A 26,315-nucleotide genomic window follows, 5' to 3' on the forward strand; every position below is an offset into this window, starting at 1 on the left:
GTTGAAAGGAAAAATCACTGTCATTGAATGTGACTAGCTGTCTGGAAGGATCATCTGTTACCCTTATCAGGGCAAAAAACCTCAGCTTCCTAATTTGTAACAGACAAATAGCTGATGGCATTGTTGTTTGACAGGCCAAATGGAGCTGTTTAATTGCTTAACTCTTAAATTGCTGTCTGCGGCAATTTGTGTTTTATTGTAGTTCACTTTCCACATGTGCAGTAGTGCAGGACATTGCTGTGCTGTCTGTTAACATGACTAACACCATCATTTTCAACACTAGGACAATTAAAATGAAAAAAATTGCAGTGTTGAGAGAGCACGCAATTGGTGTGGGTGCAGGGTAACTTGCTATCTCTATGAGGGAGGGAATGAGAAACTAATTTTAGGATTTGTCCACTTGTCCCCATCTTTGAAAGGCTTGCAAACTTCCTGTCCATCATGACCACAGATGTTTTGAGACATGCCGAGTCCAGTTTTGATGCAACTAAACTAAACGTATGGAGACCCGCATCCCATTGCTTTCAATACAGGACCCATTTATACTTAATAAGACATTAGGTGCTGCTTTATTGATTAAAACACAAGGGCAATACCGTTGTCACTATCAAACTCTCCTGTTTTGTGTTACTAAGCATTAAGAAGCACCTCTGCGATGCCACTAGAGGTTTCAAATGGGCAGGATGCAGTGATGTTCGTTTCATCAAATGTAGACAGCTGACATGCTGACTTCTCTGTGAACATAACTTCCCATCTTGTGATCAAACAGAGGTCTAATCTTCTTTTGAACCTCTAAAGAGTTCGGCTAACTGCACCCTTCTTCAGGCAGCTCTGTTATATCTCTTGTGGAAGTGAGGTTTTTTCCCGTACTTATTTTTTGAACAACCTTCTAAAATGTGAGACATTTTGTATGCTATTGCTGAACTTTAATACTGTCGTCCCATCCTTCTCCATAGAGTGGTATATGATAGCTGCTGCATGGAAAGTGGGGGGGGGAAGAACAGAAATGCTCAAATATCTGAAGACATTTACAGTTTCCAGTTTCTGTAAAAAAAAAGTCAAAACTTTTTTTCTGATTTTTGAAACAACACCTTTGCATTACTTCGAAACTAATTTTGAACCTTGGTTATCGTGATTATAGATACAGGTTTGAGTCCCTCTTATTATTTTTATTGTTAACTTAAATTCAAATTTAACAACCAACTTTTATGCTTGCTTCTGCATAGCACTGCAACACAGCTCTATGAGTAAAGATGCACACGTTTGGCAGGGAGGGTGTGGGGATAGAATGATATCTAACGACATTAGATAAACTGAAGATCCGTTATGTGGTAAGTGACGATGTACAGCTTGCTCATGCAACCTGCAACAATGGAGTGCAGAAAGTGTTATTACTTTAGAGTCTGAACTGGAATACATTCTTTTAAATGTGCAGTTTGAAGTAGTGTTCCTTTCATGGTCTTGCATCTTAATGGAATGTTAATGTTAATGACTGAGCTTCTACAGCCCTCTAGTACTGAAAGCATTTGTATACATATTTCATGTTGTTTTTCAATGATAAAATAGAATCTTCAGCCTCATCTCAGAATATTTAGAAGTAATTTCTGAGTGCAGTAAAGCGTAACTTCAGAATGCACACCTTGTGATTTTATTACAGCAGAGTGAAAGGAGTTGCTTTTCACAAGCCTATCAAACTGTGTTTGTTGAGAACAGAAAAGCTGATGAAATCCCTTTAGTCTGATTAAAGATTTCTTGTAACATTAGTGAAGTGACGATATTGCAGCTAAGAGAATAAGTTTCATTCAAATTGGAAACTAACCTTTTTTCTAATAAGAAATTCAAATTTGCCTCTCATGAAGAGCTTGATAGGCTAGTTTTACAGTGTTCCATGAGCTACAGTTTTTCATTTTCCCCCAAAAATAATTAAATTTGGATGTCTCTTGAGAAATATATTTCTTAAGGTGTGTTTTATCTTGTGCTAAAAATATGTTCCACTAGCTATAGTCATTTATTAGTTGGATTCACTTCACCACACAGCTACTATATCGGAAATTGCTTTGAGCCATTAACACAGGGCATTTTACTTACAAATGTCTAATTGAGGGAATACATGTATTTATTTTTGGCATATTTAATCAAAAAGCCTGAATCTGAATGATCTGTTTTACTGTACTTGAGGCACGAGTTAAAAAAGGCTGCTTTTTTTGCTACTGCAGTTTTCCTGAGTATGTGTATTTTAATTTTTCTATGTGAAAGTGGTCTTTCTTGCATGTTATGTATTTAGGACAGACTGGCGATTGTTGTCAAATTAATGACGGTTAGATAAGCACAGCAAAATGTGATGAACATTCAGTTTTTTTGATGGCTAAATATAGATTGGATTTTTTTTCATTTAATAAAGGTAGGCCAAGGTCTCCAATTATAGGTCAATGTCAAAAGAGCTGACAAACCTGTTTTTTTGTTCCATGACTCAATCTGAGTCTGCAAACGCTTGATTATTTGTGAAGTGAAGATAATAGTTTTCACTGTGGCTGTGGAATTAGTATGTGTGCAGAAGGATTTTGACACTGAGACTGTAGTGATGCTGTTCCACAGATTACTTTTCTAACTTGCAGAGCATTTAAAATTGCACAGTTGTCAGAAAGCTCATGTCTTTGCAGAATATATTTCAGCAGCTGTTTGTACTGGATTAAGCATAGAATTTAACTTGAGAAACAAACCTTGGGTGTGATTGTCATTCGGTATATAACCTCAAGCAACGTGACAGTTGTTGGAAGATGACAGTCTTTTTTCTTTTTTTTACCTGTAACAAATCTTTTCTTTTCTTTCTGTTCCTTATAAAGAAGGGATCTGAACAATGGAGATGTACCAGAAGAAATAAATATATTTAGAAATTCCACTGTGAGTGCTAATATGATTTCTTAAAAATATCAAAATAATTGCTTTTTTGAAAAATAACTTGCTCTGGGAAATGAGGCTTAAGAATCCAATGTTATGTCAGAGCACTTATATGTATATGTTAAATCTGAAACTGAGCTTTACTGCCGATTTATGTCTTGGGGCTAGTATGAGTTGCCTGTGCAAGTTAGTGGGTAATGGTAAGGCCCATACTTGAGCCAATAGGTCCATTAGGCTGGATTTAGTCCTGGTTTCTGCAGTGAAAATTGGGCTGAGAGTAGATGACTGGGACTTGTCCATCACATCACATCACCTTAAGTTGAAGGGGTACCCATTTATCGAGCTGGGAAAACTGGGTATTCCGGGTACAACGCCTAACTTGAGGGTACAGCAGCAGTGTGTGCAGTGGAGACTTGAACCTGTAATCTTTCACATTGGAATTGATTACTTTAGCCACTACTCTAGTTGGCCCTCTTACTGTACAGGGCAGTAGACTTTATACTTCTCTCGTACCAAAAGAGATTTCTCTTCTGAAAAGTGTGCTTGTTTCTACAGTGCATTAGTTGAAATGATTCTTTACAATGTGATGAAGTGTGTGTAAAAACATAGGAAATTCATGAAGCCATCTTGATTTACTTGATACTTGACTTTTTTTCAAAGGCTGACTAAAAGACTGGGGTTGCGCATGTGCACATGTGGTAATGAAATCCAGAAAACAAGGAAGATAAACTTGCGTACAAGACATAGGAAGGGTTAAGTTATAGGGTGGAGTTAAGATTTTCCTTCTCTCCTGTTAAGGTCAGGATTAGGTTTTGGTGTAGAGTTAGGATTTTTCATTACTGTATTTGCCATTGTAAAAATGCCTGTCTGTCTTTAAACAAATGTCTTTTAATATATGTATTTTTTTCAACCTCCGTAGATTAATGGAAATCTTTGGAATCTGGGTGTACCTGGCTAAATCACATTGGTCCAGCCCATGAAAGCCAAAAGTTCATTTTGTCCTTTTGACTGTGTGAGGAAAGTTGTATTTTGAAAATGGTGAGCATGTGACTGATATTACTTTACAGAAGAGAATGTAAATCTCAGATATTATATGGATGAAGTGCTTTGTGAATGTATATGGTTATTTATCAGTGCACTTCTCTCAACTTTCAATCTGTGCCATTTTCATTTTCCAACCCAAAAATCATTGGCTGTAAATAGTTATATTTGTGGAAGCAGACTCAGAAACCCTGCATGCTTTTGATAAGACTTCTGGCAATAAAGGAGGCAGACATTGAGATGAACTGCAAAGAGTAAACAGTTTTGTGAATTAAGCAAAAGTTTAGTAAACACTAAATGTAAAAAAAATCTAAACTAAAAGGGAAAGATCAGAAATTGTGGCCTTTCACTTTTAAATTAAATGGCAGTGAAATAATTAATGTCATTTTTTGACAGGTTATATAAATATTTTATGATGCAGCCACTGCAGTTAGAAAGGACAACCTATAGAGGATGCAGAAATGCACAGATAGAAATTCTGTACTGGTATCATTTCCCTTAACCCCTATCTGACATAAAACTACTGAATATTTTTCTCCCAATTTTAATTTAAAATGGTTGTGCATCAAATGCCAGGCTTAACATTTAAACAGCAGTCATTACAGATATTCCAACCGATTTCAACCGTTTACCTTCAGAATTGGATGATCAAGATTGGATTGGTATTGTTTAAAAATAGTTAAGATATTGCTTTAATTTAAAAGGCACCATACTCTACTTTAGAAAATGTATGGTTCACAAAAATAATACATGTGCAGCTATTAAAGTTCTTGGTGCTTTCTTTCTTTGTGTGTTGGGGTGGGGGGATCTTGAGAGCAACAGTTTTAATTGTTGAGAAGGAATAAATAGACTTAAAGCAAAACGTGTTAATTAATTCCCTGTGTACTGATGCAACTATTGGTAAGAGAGCCTGACTCAGATGTGCAGTTAACATAAATGAATAGCATGATCTCCTCTCCTAATTGTGTATTAGCAAAAAACATAATCATTCGCGAGGGGAAAACAAATCAGCTAAAGCTTTTCGTCTCCCAGAGGAGATGCACCTCATTTGTCACTAGATCATTTGTCACTTACCTGTTTATTTGTTGAGATGTTTACGAAGACGTACATTGAATCTAAAAAAAAGCCTATTCCTCTTGTAAAAAGCAACAGTAGCGATTACAAAAATGTCATCATTTTAAAGTCTTGTTCTGACTTTTTTTAATAAATGAGCCTCAAAAAGATATTAGTTTGATTTACAGAAGTACAGTGAAGCTTTCCTGCAGAGGTGCACAGCAGCGATAGTGAGTGATTGCAATACAGAGTGCTTCACTTAAATCACTTCAGTCCTCAGATGTGAGAGAGCTGTGTATTTGATCTTGTTGCTGTGGCATGCTGTTTCAAACCAGCAATACTCAGATGGGTAACTAAAGGTGTTTAATAATACAACAAGCCTGCAGTACACCATAACACTGCCAAGTGGCCTCCACATGGAAGCTATGCTTTTAAAACCTGTGCAGGTTTGTGTCTCTTGTGTCATTCCTTTGCTCTCTGTTCTGTTTCTGTAGACCATCTCTGTCCTACTGTGTGTGTGCTCTGGAGCTGCACTGCCACCAAATCGCACTGTGTTCGGTCCCCTGCGGCTAATCAGATCACATGCTGTGCCTTTGGGTTCTAATGGCAGCGAGTGTGCCTGTGGTCCCGTCTGCATACACTGGGGTATCTCAGCGTGTCACTTCTGCAAAAACTGCGGATTGATAATGAGGCGGTACAGTGACTTTCTAATGAAGGTAAAAAAGGGGATAGCACTGTTAGTGATGAACTTGCATCATTCTCAGCAGTATGTACAAGCCCTCTGCCTTACACGAACCTCTCGGGATCAGGTTTCGAAGTTGCTGCCCAGCTTTTGTATGCAAATGAGAGCAGTGGGAAGTTGTGTGCTATTTTTGGTCTCCATGTCATTCCACTCCCTTTCCAGCCAACTCTACTTAATATGGGCCGTCCTGACTGGACTGCGCCCCCCCAGGACTGCACACTTCCTAAAGTATATATCCGGTTTTGAATTGTTTTGAAATGTTAATGCACTCTGGCTAAATTTGGCTTCTTGCTCTGGCCTCTTTTTTTCCCCACCTTAATAGTCGCTTCTTCTGAATTTGCAAATTTATAGAAGTTAAATTTCAAGTGTTCAGTTAAGATCTTTGTTAAAAATGGTAATATGATCAATGAGAACCAGAGTGACTATTTTGTATCTCACTGGAAAGGGAAGATGGTTTATTTGAATTATTCAGTAAGTCTTTTGTGGATTCATAGAATGTGGTACCAAACATAATAATTCTAGTGACGTTATTTTGTTAAACACTGATGCCATTGCAGAAATCCCATCCTTTGATGTGGAGTCTCATTTTACTGTAATATGAGCTTGGTTCCCACAGCTCCTTAAGGAGAAAGTAATATTTTTCAAAAAATAGGAGACGTATTTTATGACACTAAATAATGTATTACGTTGTAATGTCACTTTACTTTGTGAAGCTGAAAGAAAGATATTCAAGAATCGTTACGAATGAGAGGTGGCTGTTCAAACCATCTAAGTTTTGATTTAAGCTTTTTTATTATCAGTGCAGCTCCTTATAATCCCTTCCATTTCATTCCTGAAGAAGTAAGTACATTTTATTGGGGAGTCTTGTATAAATCCTCTATTTACCACTATCCTATTGAACATATATTATATTTCCTCATTTACTTTTTAATAACATTCAGTATGGGCTCAGCCCTCATTGATTTTATTGACAATGCAACAAACCTTCATTAAATATAATAGTTTACCATTTCTAGAACTGAGTAGTCCCCTTGTCAGCTTTGCAGAACCTATTAAAAAGCACATTCACAAGAGAATCAAAGCAGTAAAATGATTAAAAGAACACAGAAAAAATAAGTGACGTTTTAATACATGGAATGGAGAATGATTCTATATATTATCTAAATCTATATTTATACTTCAGTATGGATTTTTCATTTGTGAATTGCAGTAGTGCATTGAAGTTCAGGTGGTGATTAACTGTGCATTTCCCTGTTTGTACTCATCTATCAAGATGTTCAAGACATAATTCTCTGTAAAATATTACAAATTAGCAAAGAGAGGTTAATTCCATGCCAGTGCAGCTCCAAGCTCTAAGCACATGCATTATTTACAGCACATAGATTAATTTAGTCAAACATACTGTAGTAAATAAAATATTTTTTTCAAGATGGACTTTAGATATACTGGATACTACTGTAAAAATCCTAGAATAGTTATTATGTTTCATTTTATATTTTTGGGCATTGCCTCACTAAGACATGGTTTAGACGTGGGACTCTTAATGTTAGATCAGCCAGTAAGTGAGCAATGTTAACTTAAATGGCCTGTGACCCTTTATTTTGTTTAGTGCTGACAACAGTTACTTTGGATGAATTTCCAATGTATATAGAGCTGAATGTGTTAAGTGTGTCAATACAGAAATGTCCTTCAACAGAAGATATTGGAGGAGGATGTAAGGAATGCTAATGAAAGCCTATCACAGGAGAAAGGATTGCCCTGGACTACTTTCAGTCAGTTTTGTGTATGAGTGCTTTGTCTTTCTACTGGAATTACAAAAAAAATGAAGGTTAAGTGTATGAAAACCAGATTCTGCAATGCATTTTAATTAGTACAATAATTTTTTTGACTGCGCTGATTAATGACTGCAGGCCGTGCGTGTAAGTACATGTATTCATCTATATGCACATGTACCTGCATAAATATATATTTAAAATCCTTGACAGTGAGAAGTTGGTATAGATGTAAAGTCGTTGAAGTGAAGTATGTGTAAACCATCTCTTCATTTTTGTCAGGCTTGGTTTTATGTTTGTTTGTATGGGATAGTAGATATCCGTCTGTTCTTACAGTATATCCTGTGAAAACTGGACTGGGGTACTCTATAGTCAGGGTTGTATGTATGGGGTATGCTAATATAGTTTTTCAGATGATAAAGGTGTTTGAAATGGTGTTTAGATATATTCCAAAATATTTTTACACTCTCTTTTACACCCCTTTGAATCAACGATCACTTTTATTTTTGTTGCAAAGTAAATATATTTAAAATTTCATCTTTCTTGAAGTAGTATTTCTTAACTTGTGTATTAATTTCTGCTTGACTTGTGTATTAATTTCTGCTCAGCTTAATTAAGAAGAAGGTCTAGGACAAGGTCATCTAGGAGCAGTGTTGAAGAGTACTTGATTATAGGCCTTTTGTAGGTTATATTGCAGAAGGATGAGTTTTGTACTTTGAAAAAAAATTAAGATGAGCCATAATAAAGAATAATTGGTTCCTTTTGAAGTGGGTATAATGACGTATTTTGTGTGCGAAGCTACTGTAGCCTACAGTGCCTCACAGCAGGGCAATGTAAACATTTTTTGAATTGATTGAGACTTAGTCATTATTGAGAAGGAGCCTGATCTGGCTCGGGTCCAGGTTATTGTGCGTAAGTGCACTCAACACTGGACTGAAATGACGCTGAATCGACACAATTGGCAGTCTTCAATTACAGCAGGTTGCCTATAACTCTACCTTTCATCCCATACCAGGACAGTCCCCTTCAGTCCCTGCTATCTGTGCTGTGTGGAGGCATGGCAAAAGAGATTAGCAGGAAGTCCCACTCTGGACAGTTAATGGAGAGTCATGCTGCTCATTTTTGTTTTTAACCTATATACTGTATACAGCTAGTCATAATCAGCTATAATAGAAATCTGTATTAGGATACCAAAGAGTCTCTCAAATCTGTGGGTTTGAAGTGTTGAAATATGAAAACTTTGCCTGCATTATAGGGCTCATTCTTTTCATATATTTACCTTTTACAGTGGTTGCTGTATGCCTCTACAACATAATAATTTAAAGGCTGTAATTCTTTGATTATTGACTTGTTTAAGTTATATTTTCTTGTGGCTAAATTGAAAGCTTTAATGCTCAAAACTCATTTATGTTTTCCTGAATGCCACCAGACAAACTCTCTACCTCTAGGATTTTAGAATATTTTTTGGCTGTGCAATCAGTACAACTCTGCAATGCAGTGCTGCAGCAGAGCTATATAGGCTCGTCCACAGTTATACATGGCAAAAGAAATGATTATACCTCATCCTCTACTGCATACAGTAGACTTCTGTTCAGAGAGCACATCCTTCCTTTTGGCTACCAGTAATGACTTGTTGCCAAGCAGTGTTCTGTTGGTAATCGTATGAGCCTGACAACTATCATTCTGAAAGCCTGCTGAGTTGCATAGCTGTGTGATCCAAAAAGAACTCGTTTCATCCCACTGCGCCTTGGTACCATGCAGCTATTGCACAGGGTGTAACAGGGACAGAGCTGGAAACCTTTCAGAATGCCCACTGTTAGTGTTTAAAGAATTAATATTCCACAGCATCAGCTCTGGAACACTGTAATTGCTTTGGTTGACCTTAACTTGGGTTGAAGTTTGAGAATTAATGCTACTGACTTTTAATGAACACTTCTGTAGCAGACTCCTTTTCGGTTAACTCTGTTTCTTCTAATATTTGCTGCACGTGAAAAGAAATAGAATTCCAAGCAGACAGGTGTCTGTTGAGAAGAAGAAGATGAGCCAAGTCAGGATGTAGTGATGCAGTCCATTTTAATACTTTCGAAACAAAGTGAGCAAGAAAACCCACAGGCGTGCAGTTGGAGTGACTTGGGCTAGGGCAGGATCTTTAATACAGCTTGGTATTGCATAATTTAATTTTCTGTTCAAGGAATATTGGGAATCAATAATGTAATTCATAGAAAAGCCATAGAGTGAGCCTTCATTGGCATTCATGGTGGAGTCAGAGCCGATATACCAAAGAACCAAGAAAAAAAAAACTTGTCATTGAGAGAATGCAGTTACAGCTACAAGCAAAAGATCAGGCACCTGCACATAGGAACCTATTAATTTTAAGGTGTTTTTTTTACCTAGCTGTACTTGGTGATGATACCTTTTTGTAGGTAGAGCTGTTGAGACATGTTTTGTCTGAAATAGATTTCGCCCACATCTGAATCATGACAACTACACGTATGGGTCAGTGTTCAAATCTTCAAAGGCATATTATTCCTATCTATTCATTAGTATAGATTTATAAACTGAATACTGTTCCAAATGTGCAGTTTGTTACCAAAGTTAAGAGCCTTACTTAGTAAAAACTTTTGTTTGTGCTTGTGAGGTTTTTTTTTCCTACTGTGAAATGGACTCTTCTTTTAAGAGCAGTTAACAGATGTAATCAAAGCTGCCTGAACCAGCATAGTTCCCTTGCAGCCTGTTTGTTCTCGTTTCGTCACCTGTAACTTGATTTGTCCCCATGGCTGCAGGGGGTCATATGTGGGCAGGAAAAATCCAGAATGGCAGTAACCCTAGGTACTGCCACCACAGATTCCACTCCCCGCGTGGTGAAGCTGACTCAAGCGACTCCAGCCTAGTGCTTTCATTCCCTATCGAATCACGACGCCCCCAAGTGAGCACTGTTCGTGATCCAATCTGACAATTGCGGCCCTTTCTTCTCTTTTGTCTTATAGGCGCATACAGCTTAAGATGTAAACGGCTAGGATACAGCCCAAGACAAATCGCAGTTAAATTAATTTCATTTCAGTTATGTAAAACTCATTTTTTTAATTTATAACCTGCAAATTTCAAATTGAAATTATGTCAATCTAATTGTGTATGTTTTTTAATTGTCTGATGTGGAAACTAAGTGAGAAGTGCCACTGTAAACACACTGCTGTCTGAGCATCAGAGGATGCGGAGCAGAGCTTTTAGTGTGTTTCAGCATGTTAATGTCCTGATAGATTTAAGTGATGAATAAATGTTCATTGACTGAGCTGCTACAGTACATTAGCACAAGCAGCACCTCTTCTTGCTTATGTTTAAATACATTAGTTGGCTTTTATTTAAAATTTAAAATGCTATACCATTTACTTGTCTAATACAATTTTCAATTTTATCAGCTCTGACAGAAGGTCAGCTTGGATCTTTACAAGGAGTGGAGCATGGAAGAACTGCTCGGATACGACACAGGAGAGTGGCTGGACTCCCCTACTGGGCCTATTCAGGTGAGACAGACTTTGTCAGCCTGACACGTGAAGGGGTCTCTGGTGGTGGAGATTATGAACTCAGCCTCCTCTAGTGCACTGGTGTTTGTGTTCATTTTTTCTCTCTCTCCTCCTTTTTTCTGAGTTCTAGCCTCAGGGACTCGTTGGGTTTTTATTTTATGAATGTTTCTTTGGAGAAAAAGTGACTTTTGTTGTCCCTCAGAGCTATATTTGGCAAAGAGAAGCATTAATCTTTTACTTTGCCACCACGCCTTGGGGTCTCAATGATCTTTATTTTATTTATTTAAATATTTATTTTACTTACAGAATGTCTGTTATAATTGCACTTTATCTGCTATATTTTAAGTGATGGGTGTTTAAAAAATGTATAAAGCCTGACAGTTTTCCATGAATAATGAAATGCTTCAGTCTCCAGATACTGCTTTAGGATTTTGCCCTTTTGCTAATCAAGAAGCACTTGCAGACCGAATTGCACCTGTTTATTGTTGAGCCAGAATGTTATAGCCCTAGCTGTCAAACCTAACATTCTCTAAAGTATGATGGCTTGAACCTTCAACCTGTGCTGACAAGTTGGCTACTGCACACCAAAACAAAAGCAGATTTCTGTGAATTACTATTTGAAATTTAAATGATTTAGCCACAAATGTCCATGCATTCCCCAGGAATTGCTCCTCAGAGCACAGAATTAAGCAAGGTATAGTGAAGGCTGCAGGTCTTTCAATGTAGTGTTTAAGAAAGGCTGTATCAAATGGTTATTGCATCAGCAGAATTAGGCTGTCTTGATCCATTACCTAAAAAGCCTTCATCTGAAGCACTTGCAGAACATCCAGTATTTAATTATGAATACTGCAGTTCTGTGGAAAATTAATTTCAAGATTTATTTGTAAATCCAGGAGTCCCTAATTATTTCTCATTGAATAATATTATTCAGTGTTTTTCACATAAAAATAATAACCTCTGGCTTCTTATTCTTTTGAGTTTTGCTAGGTTAAAAACCCCAAAACAATGTATAGACAGGATCTGTAATTACACCTTATCTATAGACTTAGTGCATTATTCTGTCTATTGATAAATCTGCTGTGCTTCTAGGGAAAGTGGACAATTTGTTTTGTGCACGGAAGATAGTGACTCCACAGTTGTCAATTGCCCACAAAACAATCTGATTAGTGAAAACTAATTAGGACATTACTTTGCATGTGTGACTGACAAATGAACTGCACTGAGGTAGGGGGAGTGAAAAATGTTAAAGCTGCAGTTAGCTGAAAAAAAGTATTTTGAATTGTCAGTGTATTACCAATCAACATGGAGTTAAAATTTAAATTAATACAGGGAAGCAACAATATTTTATTTTTTAGACCCCCTTTTAAATGAGCATTCACACACTGTGTAGATGAGATAGACTATTACAAGAGGGATGCAGGGCTACATAATTTACTCCTTTGATTGCAGCAACTCTGTCAGATTAATTAAGCAGAGTTGAGTCATGAAATGTGATGAAGGGGCCTTTAAAAGAGTAATGATGTTGACTCCTAGATACATGTAAATGACTGAAGTGGGACAGGAGTTTGATGCAAATCTCAACCTTTAAAAAAAATTAAACAGTCTTGTTAAAGTCTTTTTTAATAGACCATGTATCGCATTTATATTAAATATGTCATGAACAACCTGCCATGGTGTTTTACATTTTCTAAATGATGTATTGAAGTAGAATGCATAGTGATGCTGTTGTCACTTCTTGGCAATAATAAACCTGCCCATGTCAAAGAAGAAAATGTGACTATTATATTTCTACATGCAAGACTAACTCAGCTTATTTAATTGGTAACTCTGTAATTGATCTTTGGTCTCCTATTTATTGGGAAACAAACAGGCATGTAGAAGCTCTTGCTTCTACAATTGTTTCTTGTAAAGGTAGTGATGAATAGTGCAACCAGGACCTCTGCTTGGTAACTGTTGTTGATTATGAATAACATTTACATTAAAAATACATTAGACTAAAAATAGTGAATTATTGTACAAGATTAATGCATGAAAAAGAAAGATGATTTTTTTTTCCTCTAGAGGAATATTTCCATTTTCAGCCTATGTGACTTTCTACACAGGCACACATAATTAGAAGGCTTTCTTTCTTAGTAATCTCGTTATGAATTCTAGATGATAAACATACATTCAAACAAATCTAAGAAAACAAAACTGGAAAGGTTTTGGTACTGTTGGCTTCACTTGAGCTGGACAACAGAGTTTTCATGTATAAACTGAAAAGGGATGTTCCCTTCTCTGACGGAAAAGAACATCGTAGTGGGGTTGTTTAACTTGCTCCTTAGGTAAGCTAATGTAATCTTTCAGGAGTTGCTCGTGAGGCTTGAAATCAGGATGTCCTCTTCAAATTGTGCTGTGCAAAATATTTTTTCATAGTTTTCTTGATTGTTTCAAGTAAATGCCAAATGGCAAAATTTGAAAGTTGAAGTGTCCTGTTTGTGGTGTAGCACACAGCTGTGAGCAAACACGGAGTGATTTGGCTTCAGGACATGATGAAAGTAAAGGCCCTGACAAGTGCTGCAGGAAAGAAGCTTGTGGAAACGCATGTTTTGGCTCATGGAATGACACCTCCTTGGGTTTTCCAGTTCCCATTAGATAAATCTGAGAGGACATTATAGCAAAGCCCCGGAGATGTGATTACATTGCTTGCTATCGTTTTGGGTGTTTTTTTTCTCCATTATTCAGAGCTCCAGCTTTTAATGCAGAAGTATTGCTTTGGGGATATTCCCTCATTGGCAGTTTTCTATGCAACACAAAGACTAAGCCGGGGACTTCTCCAAGCTGTTTTAATTATAATTGCAGATTTTTCATGTACCATAATTTTAACACTTAGTGCACACAGTATCCATTTTAAGTATCCTTTTGCTATTTTGTGCTTGATGAAATTGCAGTATGAGCATTCCCTTCCATGCCATCTTGGATTCAGCAGTTGTACATTTAGAGTCTTTGAATTAACATCTCTTTAGTTAGCTGTCTTAACTTCTCTTATTGAACATCACTCTTATCCTTGATGAAAAATCCATAAGCTGTGAAATCAAGAATTCTACGGCTCATCGTGTCTTTTCTTCTGCTGCTTAGTTTTTTTCCAGTCCTTCACCATTACGGCACACATCCCAGTTCAGATCTCCATTTCTCACCTGTTGCTGTCTCAGCCACTCTGCTCCTGCGTGAATTATCTCTCCCAACACCCCTTCCTGCATTCCATGCTCTTCCTCCTCCCCCAGGCTGTCTGTACCCCCTGCCTGTTCATTCACTGGTGAAATGAGCGTCACAAAATTGACACAGCTCAGTCCCTCACCGCCTTTAGGCACCTGCTTGAGACTTGTCTGCTTAGTACCACTGATCCTCCAGCTCTCAACTATATTCCTCAGCAATGCTTGCACAGTATTGCACTAATGTTTTTAATTCTCTAACTGGTACTAAAAGATGCTAATAGCACTCATTCACTGAAAATATGGAATACATACCAGCAGGGTTATCCACCTTTTCATCTTCATTTTCTGTGGCTTCTCCAGCTTGTTCTAAGTCATTGTCATTTTATAAATTTATTTTTATTTTATAGTTTCCTGCATGATTGTTTCTTGTACTTAACCTGTATGTACATTTATTTTTGTTTTGTTTTACAAGACTTTGTGGATGGAGGATTCCTCTTAACGAAAAAGCAGTAACAACAATTACGATGTTACAAACAAGAGGAGGAATTTGGTCCATGTTGGCTAGTATCTAATCGATCCAAGGATTTTATTTACTCATTTCTTGAGAGTAGTTTGGGCAGGGATCAGCTTTAGCAACATTGTTGGGTAGCTTCATCTAGACTTCAACAGGAACAAAAGGGAGAAAAAGGGAGTACTATCCTTTGGTTCAGCAGTTTTACTATTGGGAACACATCTTAATATGATAGAATGTAAGTGATTATCCCAATACACAATAACATGTGGCAGTTTTTAATAGCATTTTTCATATTTCTGCCATGAAACTGCAATAACTAAGACATACTTTGAAAAACAAATGTTCTGCCTTAAAAGATGTTGGTTTGGTTTCATTTTATTTTTAAATAAAAGAGTGAAATAAAAGACTAAAATAGGTTTGCTTTAAAACACTTTTGTCTTTAATTTAAAATAATCCACAGAAAGGAGAACTAAGTGTAAACTGAGTACAGAACTAAGGCCAAATCAATAAAAATACAGTATATGCATTGTGCAAATCTATAGTTTTCTGTTAGACATTGTTGTGGTTTTAAAAATTTACATTAATGGAAAGTTCTCTATTTTTCCACTTAAGAAAATCATTATTGCTGTGGCATTTTACTGTAATGCCTTTTTTTAATTCTGTGGATATTAATTTTAAAGCCATTGTGCCTTTCAGCTGTACTCGCATAAATAGAAGTTGAACTTTAATTTAAAAGGTAGAAAATGTGTCTCTTGTCCATTTTATCGACTTAGAGAGGCAATTTAACACTGGCTTTTGGGTTGGGTGCTCGCAGGCTTTTGAATCGTATTAGAAAAAATATCATATGGATTTTACTTTATTGCATATTGCCTTTGAAAAAAAGAATAGTGATATTTTTTCTTCTCATTCTGAGATTGTCTGCAATTTTGTAAAGTCATTAATTTTTTTAATGAAAAACTTCCTTAAGAATGGTTTCACCCCAAATTGCTCTTAAAAAAGGATGAAAACACTTTTGGAAAGTGTTTCATTCCCATAGCAAAGTCAGCTGAGCTTCTGAATAAACTTCTGAGTTGTTTTATTCTGCTACTGAATCATAGAAGTCAGTTTGTTCCTCATATACTGTATATGGGGAGACAACTTCCAAAACTTCATATTTCTGGTTAGCAAAGACATATTTTTCTTTCTGAGTGTTTTCATAAAAAGGTGTGATTGAATATGTGGCTATTGGAAACAGCACTTCACCAGAATATAATCATTCAACATCAGAAGTATGTACTGGGCATCACAAAAAAAAACTATTGTTTATACAAATGTATGATTTGCAATGTTTATGCATCATGTTTTTCTTAATTTATCATTAAAGACTTACTTGATACCTGGTAGAATTTTGAAATTTATGGCTTACTTTGTTCTGTTGTTCTTATATTCCCTGTACAGAACTTACTGCCAGACTATCTGATGAATGATTTTTTTTTGGATCAGAAATGTACCCTTCTTTGACAAATTAACCCCTTTGCATGCACAATTTGTGCTTTCCAGGCCAGTGACTCGGATCACAAAGAGCACCTACTTACATATAAAGAAATTTTGTGCCATCTTGACTTCAAAAACTTGAATTAAATTTTTCCAAAACAAAAATGAATGAAATATGTTAAACTGTTCTTGCTGGGCTTTTGGGTTTTCCCTAGGGGGAGTCAAGAGCCAAGGCAGTCTGTGGCTCTGATTTTGATTGTAATGAAAAACACCTTTATCAATTCCTGAGAGTGCTGAATTTCAAGCAAGATTGGTTTCAGTAAATCCAGAATGTTAGTAGCAGTTCATATGGAATACCATCTTTATCTGGAACTTTGCCTCTTAATTTTGCTGATTTTAATTTGGCAAGAGAAATGTACAGTGCTTTCTGCTGCGTCTTCTGTTCATAATATGGTGAGATTTTGTAAAACATAGGAGCAAGCTGAAATGTGTCCAATGAGGAAGTAGTAATCCAAAGTAAAATATATGAAAAGTTTATTTAGCATGAGGGAGATCAGACATTTTTACAGGCATTAAATAACTTGAGTGGTTGAACAAGCAACATTAGATTTTAATTTAAGTGCTAACAAGTGACTTGGTCTACTTGTGCAGAAGCAGTATTACTGAAATTCCCTGTGCACAATATATTCTGCCCTACATTGCAACAGATCACTGAGCTCAGTCTTAACTGTCTGTAGGAAGCATTCTAATGCCAGTTTTGAGGTGTTTGAAGATACATTTTTTTTCTACATTGTGATCTTTCTGAGACATGCTGTAAGTCTGAAGTAAACTATTAAATTCAGAGATGCAAACCAGAAACACAAAACCAGTAATTGAGAACACTGCTGCAGTGAGCACATTTGTAGAAGCAAGTGCTATGTTACAGCTTGTACTGTAGGTCTGAAGGTCTCTAAAGCAAGGAATTAAGTCAGACTCCCCCTTACAGCAACATAATGCTCATTGTCAAAACATTATTAGTAGCATAAGACATTCCTCTATCCCCATTTATCTAAATGAACCCCTAAAGTACATAGTGTAATAAAATAAATATATAATGTACTTTATTTGATAAATACACAAGGCAAATTAATGTTTCCCAGACTTTTTTCACAAGGCAGCAGTCAGCTGAGAGTGTGCCAAATATTAGAAGTTAGTAGCTCAAACCATTAGGTCTGAATCTCTGAAACAGAAAATGGTGTATAATGATTAATTTAGTACTCATCCAACATGACGGAATGATGGAATGAAAGATGAGCTAGAGTGCTGCGTGAGTTGAAGAGAGAAGCATTTTCCAGTAATAAATAATAATTGCTTTCATTCATCCCAAAGGATCCCAATGCACTTTTCACACATGGCGAAACTTTAGCCAACGCTGGACTATGGCCCCTGCCTGGTGCGTGGCAGCCATTGCGCACCAACAGCTCAACTGCCAGCAGATTAGGCCATGAAGAGAGACGTTGCTTCAACAATTTAATAAAGAGAGATAAGAGATCACTTTATTGGCCATATACAATTTCTCTTATTAGGAATTTGACTTTTTGCATTTAGAGGCTTATTTTAGGTAAAAACAATGGACATAACCAGAATTAAGTTTACCCAGGATCAAACACATGTGCTTTTCAAACACATTAGTTTGAAAAGCAACATACCATCCTTAAATAACAAAGTATTCAGTTTATCATTCAAAAGATCAGTTTATTATTCAAAGGATGGGCCCTCCTACAGATCAGTGTACCCCTTGTTCCCAGTGTACTGGGAAAGAGGTTTGGGAAGTCATATTTGGAGGGAAGAGATCCACCCATGGCTGCAGTGATTTTATCTGTACCCAGCAACCTTGATTTGCTTAGCTTCATACCAAAATTTAAGTAATTAAAATGATATTTCACTGACGTGCTTAGGGTATAGCTGTGGCATACATACAGATGTAGCCACTCATAACACGCGGTATTTCTTCCAAATACGGTAAAAGTAGTGTGGTGTGTTGCCTTATGTAATTCACTGGCCAGAGATGATCAGTAGGTGACACTTGTGATGCATTAGATGTTAGTGAAATGATTGCTTCATTTAATTTATTTCTATACTGTGCATGTCTAAATCCACTTAATATGGAATATTGATATGGAATTTCACAACTAATGAGAAATGTTGGTAGCTGAAAATTAAAACAGAAGTATAACATAACATTTTCATATACCTAATGTAATGCAAATTTCAGCACCAAGTAATCAGGAAACAATTAAACTTTAAACAATTAAACAACTGAGGTCACCTTTACATAACTGAACTCTTAATTCACATAACAGTATGATTCATTTGAACTTCAGTTCCTAATCATGTTGAGGTTTGCCTTTAAACTGGTTTGTTTCAGCAGTAACTTACGATCTCTAGCATTTGAGTAGAAATAACACTTGTAAAGGTTTCACTCAAGTCACATGTTCAATTAATTAAAGATTCAATTAAGTCAAGAGCTCAGATGGAAAGAAAACAAGCAGGCATATGGAATCCCTGTTCTGTTCTAAAAAGTGTTTTTTTATGCTTTTTTAGCTGAGGCATAAATAATACTACTCTGACTAAGAAGCCACTGCATGTATACAACTGATGCTCTATGGCAGATTGTACACTGGTTTCCAAATTTGTAACCAATCAGCCATTGAAACCTGTCTTGAATTTGCTTCATGTCTGTCAGGTATATTTTCATGACCACTCTAAAATGTATCAAAGTGGGCATAATTTAAGTTTATGTACTTAGCAGTAGTTGCCTTGGGTACTGCCAAAATGCTCTCCCAATCTGATATTTGCTGAATCCTGATTGCAATGTCTCTGAGTTTAGTTTTGCAGTAGCCTGGGTTTCAGATCTGGGTTTCCGTGTATATCTTTATTGTACATCTCGACATGCACCAATGTATGATAAGTTCAGATCATCATATCCATGACAAAGAAATTGTATATTTTGCTTGGCCAGATTGAAGCTCTTCATGTGCTAATTTTCTGTAGAGTTAAGTGGATGGAGATTAAAATCCCAACCCTGTGTAGACTACTAGTTTTCTTTCCTACAGCTGTTACATTGTGGTGTAGAGTATCCCCACTTTACAGAACTTTGCTTTAAGTGAGCTAGCATACTAACAACATTCTCTCTAAGAATGACCCTGGAGATTCCAAATGTATTACAGAGCAACATTGTTTTTGATGTACTGTTCTTGATGGGGAAATGTATAGCTTTTTAGTTGGTTGCCATAGGAACTGAATGAAGAAAGAATAAGTAAAAGGAAGATTCCATATTAATAATAATCATAGGCCCAGTAAAGCATCCCTCTTATTCTAAGCCTGTGACTCTCATCTTGACTTTAGGAAGTTCAAAGATGGCCTTCTACCTGTGAAAAAAATTAAGTAATCATATAGAATTGTAATAGTTCATAATATGTTTGTTAAATGACTAATCTAGTCTGTATTTTTTTATTTTCTGCAGAAAGGCAGTTAAGTAAAATGGGGAATGCGGACACCTTTAAAATATTAATATTTCATACATTTTACACATACAATTGCTTTAGATGATAAGCACATTTCTAAAAAGAAATTTTAGAATTAGTCACATGGTTTTAACATAATAATGTTGCAGGCTTTTCAGTTATATTTTGGCTTTGGCTCAAGAATCCTTACGGTAAATCATATGTCCGTATAATATAAAACTGTCTGTCTTATCCTTCTTTGAGAGTTTGTGAAATTAGCATTTTTCATTCCTTTGACTACTAATTGCTAACTCCTGTTTGAACGCGACTACTACATTGGTGTGGGTAAGTAGAATTTGAAGTGACTCCATTGAAATTCAGAATTCCCTTGCCTTAAATGTAATTTTTTCTCAACATTCAAAATGAAGAAGGGCAGCCGTGCTTAAGCATCTAAATGTTTATTAATAACGTGTACTGTAGTGATCTAAAAGAATAAAAACAAAATGCTTGCCTGACTGAGCATATTGATGAGGCATTTCTTCATTGTGTGTGGAATTCGTTTTGAGTTTTTTTCTAGAAGATAGATGCTTAGAGCACAATTTCAGGATGTTTGGTTTCTTGAATAGTATTCTGTTCTCACTGTGGCTCCATCTGTTCAAATGGTTGATCACCTGTGCTCTTTATGAATCTATATTTTGGCTTCTTTCCTACTGAAGAGCTCTGTCCCTTCACATCTCTTACGTTACCTACATACTGTATGCAGGTGGTAGTCTCTTCCAAAATTCACTAGGCTCAGTAAAAGCTAATGAAGTAGAAACCTAAAGAATTGCAACTTGTATATATTCACTGTTTTCTTTTTTGATGAGCGAAGCTCGCTTTTTTAATGACAGCTGATCCTCTTTGGTACAGTACAGGTATATGAATTTTATAAAGTGTAGTTTACATAAAATAAGGTGATATATGCAACGTAATTTTACTGCTTTGGCATGAAATCTTTAAACAGGGTTACATCCTCTGTTAAAATTGCTAACTTTATCTTTTTTTTTTAAATAATACACATAGAAATGTACTGCAGCCAAGCTGTTTACAAATAGACCAGCATATCTTCTACTGCACCTCTGCAGTAATTGTGCAATTTGTTGTATGGCCAATATCTGTCTGTAGCTGAACGGGACTTTGTACTCTTTGAGTAATCTCTCCATTTTATATTCTGACCTAGAACACATTTCATTTTACTTGCTATGTGCATAGCATTTTTTAAATTAACCATGTAGGTCACATTGAAACCTACATGATGTGATGAGATCATTTATGAGGCTGGGATGCACAATTCACATCACCTGACATCTAAGACAACATGTGTCCGCCTGGCAGCAGATTTTCCTTATAATACTCATTCTCCTAGTTAAGTAATTTTTTCTTCCCCTAATGAAGCTTTGTTTTTGTGAATTTTCTTTTTTCTGAGCATGTTCCTAAATAAGAAGTACCTTGCAAAATCTAATTGAAATTGAAAGGTAATTAATTAATAGCTTGACCATACTGAGTTGAACAACTGGAAATGTTAATCCATCAACATAACCTAAGGATGTGATGTACAGAGGGAGCCAAAGCCAATCTGTACTGTTTTGTGAGGGATTATATAGGAAGCTGTCACCAGTCAGCTTGATACAAGGGTCCACGAAGAAATTCAAAAACATTTTAAACTAGAATGAAAAGGGGGAAAAAACTGAAAGGGTGATTCATTAGGATTACAGTTAAAACAGAATGTCCAAAGATCAGTTAATTAAGATTTGATATCTAAATTCCAGAAGTACCTGTATAAAGAGCAAAATACAAGAAATTAGTGATCACATTACCATGTGTTTATGATGTTTCTACAGTTCAAATTACATGCCTGAAAGGGAGATTAAGAAAACATTATGGGGTGAATACACCACATATATAGAACTGAATGTAAATTATTCAAAGGCGTATGCTGCAGTCTACCAAATTCATATATAATTATATAGTCCCACTTTATATAAGGACATTAGGAGCATGCTGTTTGTGTCAAAGAACAAGTGGGTATCATGGGAGATTTTTATTTTTCTCACACAGACTGGGACTAAACAGTAGGACTTCTGGCAGCAGAAACTGAAATGGTTTACAAATAGTTTCTTTTCTTAAATACCTAAGAAAAGAATCTCAGTTTAAATACCTTAAAAATAATCTTTTCTGTGTTGATCTTATCTTTTTAAACAATCAAGATAAAGTAAGGCAAACAGAAGGAAGAGAGCCATTAAGGAACTGTGATCCTTAAGGAAATGTGGAGTGCTTCATAGTGGATTTTGAAACTGTACAGGTAAAGTCCATAACAGATGTTTATAATTCAGGAAAGCATACTATGAAGGAATGAGACATTTTACCAGAAGTAAAATGCTATTAAAATCAATAGCAAAAACATGGCAGTATTTTAACTATATTCAGCTAGAAGCACAGAAAGAATTCATCCCATCCATATTGCAAATACTAGAAGCACTTAAGATAAACAGATCTTGAGGCCCTGGCGGTATTCTGCCAAATGTATGAAAGGAAAGATTTTATTCATAGGCTGTTAACAAAAATCTCCCTGCAGTGTTTCAAGACATGGTTAATATCCTTTGCCTGAAAAATTAACGTAACACCAATCTATAAAAAGGGTGACAAAACCCAATTAAGTTAATTATAGACTATTAAATCCTACTACCGTTACATGCAAAGTTGTGCAAACAATAATTAGTACAAAACTAGTGAATCATCTGTAAGGTGATAAGATTCTAGGGAATAGTCTGCATGGATTTATAAAAGGTACTACACTGTGGCATAGTAAGCTAATAAAATTTGTATTAGATATTCTATTTTGATTGATTAACAAGCACTGTAGAAGTTGCAAAGAAAATTTGAAAAGGCAAAATTTAAGATGAGGCAAATACAAGTGGAATACTGGAATATTGGATACAAGTAGTAAAAACATACATATATAAATATGAGGTGTGAAACATAAAGCTTGAAGACTTAGCTGTTTGGGTTGACACATTTACATTTTCTGCTCCAGAGATGCATCTTAAACCTGAATTCTGTTGATTGACTTTGTTATAGGTACTGTAAGTTAAAAGTGGATTTGTTGCCAGGGTTGGCTCCTCTGTCCTTGACACTGTTGGAAAGAAATAAAATGGAAATAGAGACTCTAGTGAAGGTGTTGCATTTGAATACAACTTGCATTGGATAAAAGCCCATAGTAAATTAACAGTAAAAATCAAGGTATATTACATTCAAATTGTAATGCAGTATTAAGCTCTAACTCATTCCAAAGGTCAAAGGGCAGTCCTGTGTGTAACAATTTCAAATAAAAAGATGAAGTTCCTTCTGTCTACTTGGGATTTGAATCAAGTATTGAAAATGCTCAGAGCCATTGACAAAATAAATCCAATTGAGTTTTTTTTAGAAACATGAGCGAAATGTTCCAAAAGACTCAAATAGAAACTCAAGGGAAGTGCTGTTAAAACTGGGTAAGCTATTCTTAACAGGATTGTGGGAGTAAGGAACAAGCTACCTATCCATTTTTTTAAGTCCGTACCGTGCCTTCATTCAATTCAAAACTAGATGTGATCCTATAACAACAGGAGGCTCTTGAACCCAAAGGGCTGTGGGAATATGGAATGAGTTGCCCAGTCATGTTGTTGAAGCCACTACCCTAGTTTCTTTCAAGTAATAGCTTGGAGTCCTTGGATCCATTGGCTACTAGCAACATAAGTGATGTATGTTAAAGAGAGGAGGCCCGTCTGCTTTTTTTAATGCTCCTGTTAAAATGTAAAATGCTATACATATATAGAAAGGTAACACTCCTCCTAGCAAAACGATACACCAGCTGTGATAAGTTTATTTCATCTTTGGATGAAACACAGACTTTATCAGCACTCTGAGGAGGAATTCATGAAGTATTCACAGCTTGTCTTTTCAGAGGGAGCTGTGCTGTTGTCCATACGTGCTTATGCTACAAACGTCCTTTGGATGAGCAGCTAAATCAAAGGCCTTTGGTATTCTCTTAAGTCCCACCGTATCACTTGTTTGCCCTTTCAGGGATCTGTTTCAGTGATGTAGCTCCAGTGTGGTATGTTGAAAAAGCCAGGCTGCAGTGTTTCAGATTAAACATTGGCTGACTAGTTAGTTTGCCTGGAGCACTGTTGTAAAGAGCCTTGATTTTCTTTGTTGCCGTGAAAGGTGTTTTGTAAATACAAGTATATTTATATTTCTGAAAGAAAAGCAAATGTCTTTATTACATGAAGGACACTGAATTCAGGCATGGTAAAAAGCCCCTTAACAATACTTAGAAATTAAATTAATACTTCACATCACTAGGTCAAGACTTTAAATGAGAATTCTTTCCCTGTCAGCCTTGGCTTTTTAAATGATAGATCTAAAATTGAGATGTAACCAACAGGTAAGACAGCCAAACTGGGAATAGCCTAGGATGATGAGTGGAAAGAGTTTAATCAGTCTCAGTTCCATGAAATTTCCTTTTGGCTATAAAACCTTTGATCATTCACAGGGAGCGTTATTCCCAGTGGGATGGTCTTTGATTAATTCTACCCTCAGGTGTAAATAAAGTAGGAATTAACCATGCATGCACATTTTTACAGCTTATTAGAAACATTTTAAGCAAAGGTTCACTGATGAAAAGAAGTTTTTTTTATCTTGAAAAATTTCCAACTGAGTTTTCAATTTAAGAATTTATAATATTGGTGACCAAACAGGTTGTGTAGTATTAAGTAATTTCCTGCATTTTTTTATGTATGTATGAGGCCTTTACTTAGTCTAAGTGTGGCAGAGCTCAGTTTTAGTCTTTATCAACATCCTTCTTCAAAGGTTAAGCACTTTGCATTTCTGTAGGGGAACAATTTTTCCTGGAGGTCCCTCTTTTTTAACATGTGAAGAAATAATTATTTTAGTCTTTGTAATTACAATGGGAAATATTTCTATATCAGAGTGACATGCACCGGATTAACTACACAACACTGTCTTGGTCACCTAAGATAAATCTTGAAGAAAAGATCGCACTATCCTTAAGTTAAGTTTACATGGCTTTTAAAGAATGATTTTGCTTTTGATGATCTATTTAACCCATTCCAGTTGTGCACAGGGTGTCTGTGTTTTCTAAATGCTGTTTCCTTGCCATTTCACATCAAACTGTAATAGCAAGTCATTATTTGGAATATGGACAGAAAGGGTATTTAATATGACAGTATGAGATACATTACTGCAGGTGTTTAGTAGGGCATTTTTGATTACTTGATGTGTAAATAAATATTATTGCTGCAGAGATGAGAGATTAGTAGTTTTCTGTTGTGTGTAGGTTGGGTTTCATTTTCCAGTCTTCCCCAGTGTGGAGTTATAAACTCACAGATGGATTATCTTGAGTCCCGTGTACTGAAATTGATTAAAGTTTATTTAAAGCTTGTACATAAGGATCCATTTTTCATAACACTGCACACGATATTACCACACACAGCTATGACTGATTTCTCTGAGCAAAGAGCGTATACATCATTTTTTACAACAAGCTCCTGTATTTTCTCTGTGCATGTGTGTGTCCTTGCAAACATTATTTTTGATGCATGCACACAAAAAGCCCCTGGTGTCACAAGAATACATTGCAATTCCCTGTTTAATTCTCCCGGATCTCTTGACAGTTGTAAAGGACTTCTTTGTTTTCTTTTGCTAAAGTTATATATATGCTTATATATAATGGGATTATATACCATATACAGTATGGATTGTCTTGTCTTGTTGGTGGCTATTTCTTTAACCTGAAATTAAGATTTAGCGTTACCTCTATCGCATTAAGTACAGTAAATCTGTTTTTGGCAGTATTTGTTTTCTTATAACTAACTTTGACCTGTTAGTCCTCAGAAGCAAAAGGCAGTTAAAATAACATACCTACTTGCACTTGAAAATGACATCAGAATCCAAGTGCTTTTATAAAATGACTTTTTTTTCCTCTGACTTTCCTTTGTCTTAATTTGTTTAGATAACACATTTTTTATAAATTTTTGTCAGTTTCTTTTACAAATCATTATTATTTTTATGCTCTCTGTCCTATGCGTGGTAGCTGTGAGGTTACTTAATACAGTCCTTTATTTGAAACTTATGAACTGCAACATGTATTTTATTGAATTGTTACATACACGTGGAATTACACTGAATGCATTTCTAGCTCAGGTTCTAGATTTTTCCACCAGAAAGATGATACTGCTACTTGCTATATTATAATTAATATAATTGGGCTATATTAATTAAGCTTTTCAATGTTCCATTTAAATGGAACATGTCCCTTTTTTTCTATAAGTGTGCAAACAATAGGAATGCAATTAACGTCATGTACATATACAGTATATGCATTCAGTTTTACCGGTATGTGTTCTAAGAGTGTACCTTATGTGCAGCAATACATACTGAGGTGTGCATTGTTTTAAAATCTGTCATTTTTATCCTAAATAAGCCATAGATACAGTTATACATGGGTATAAACCCAGTTATCTCAAAAGCAACAAGCCCCATAAGCATGTTTGTTTCAGCAGTTTTAGAATAAAGGATCTCGACAGGT

At 35.9% G+C, this 26,315-nt stretch overlaps 1 protein-coding gene across 1 annotated transcript in view; it reads left to right on the top strand.

The window, feature by feature from the left end:
* The window catches only part of ptprga (protein tyrosine phosphatase receptor type Ga), a 259,162-nt gene that overhangs the window by 36,816 nt on the left and 196,031 nt on the right, over positions 1–26,315 (top strand). The window contains exon 2 of the mRNA XM_015347265.2: positions 10,923–11,027. Coding sequence (XP_015202751.2) covers positions 10,923–11,027 — 105 coding nt within the window. The remainder of the gene's footprint in view (positions 1–10,922; positions 11,028–26,315) is intronic.

This window comes from Lepisosteus oculatus, chromosome 4, assembly GCF_040954835.1.
Source record: "Lepisosteus oculatus isolate fLepOcu1 chromosome 4, fLepOcu1.hap2, whole genome shotgun sequence".
In the NCBI taxonomy this organism is placed as follows: Eukaryota; Metazoa; Chordata; class Actinopteri; order Semionotiformes; family Lepisosteidae; genus Lepisosteus; species Lepisosteus oculatus.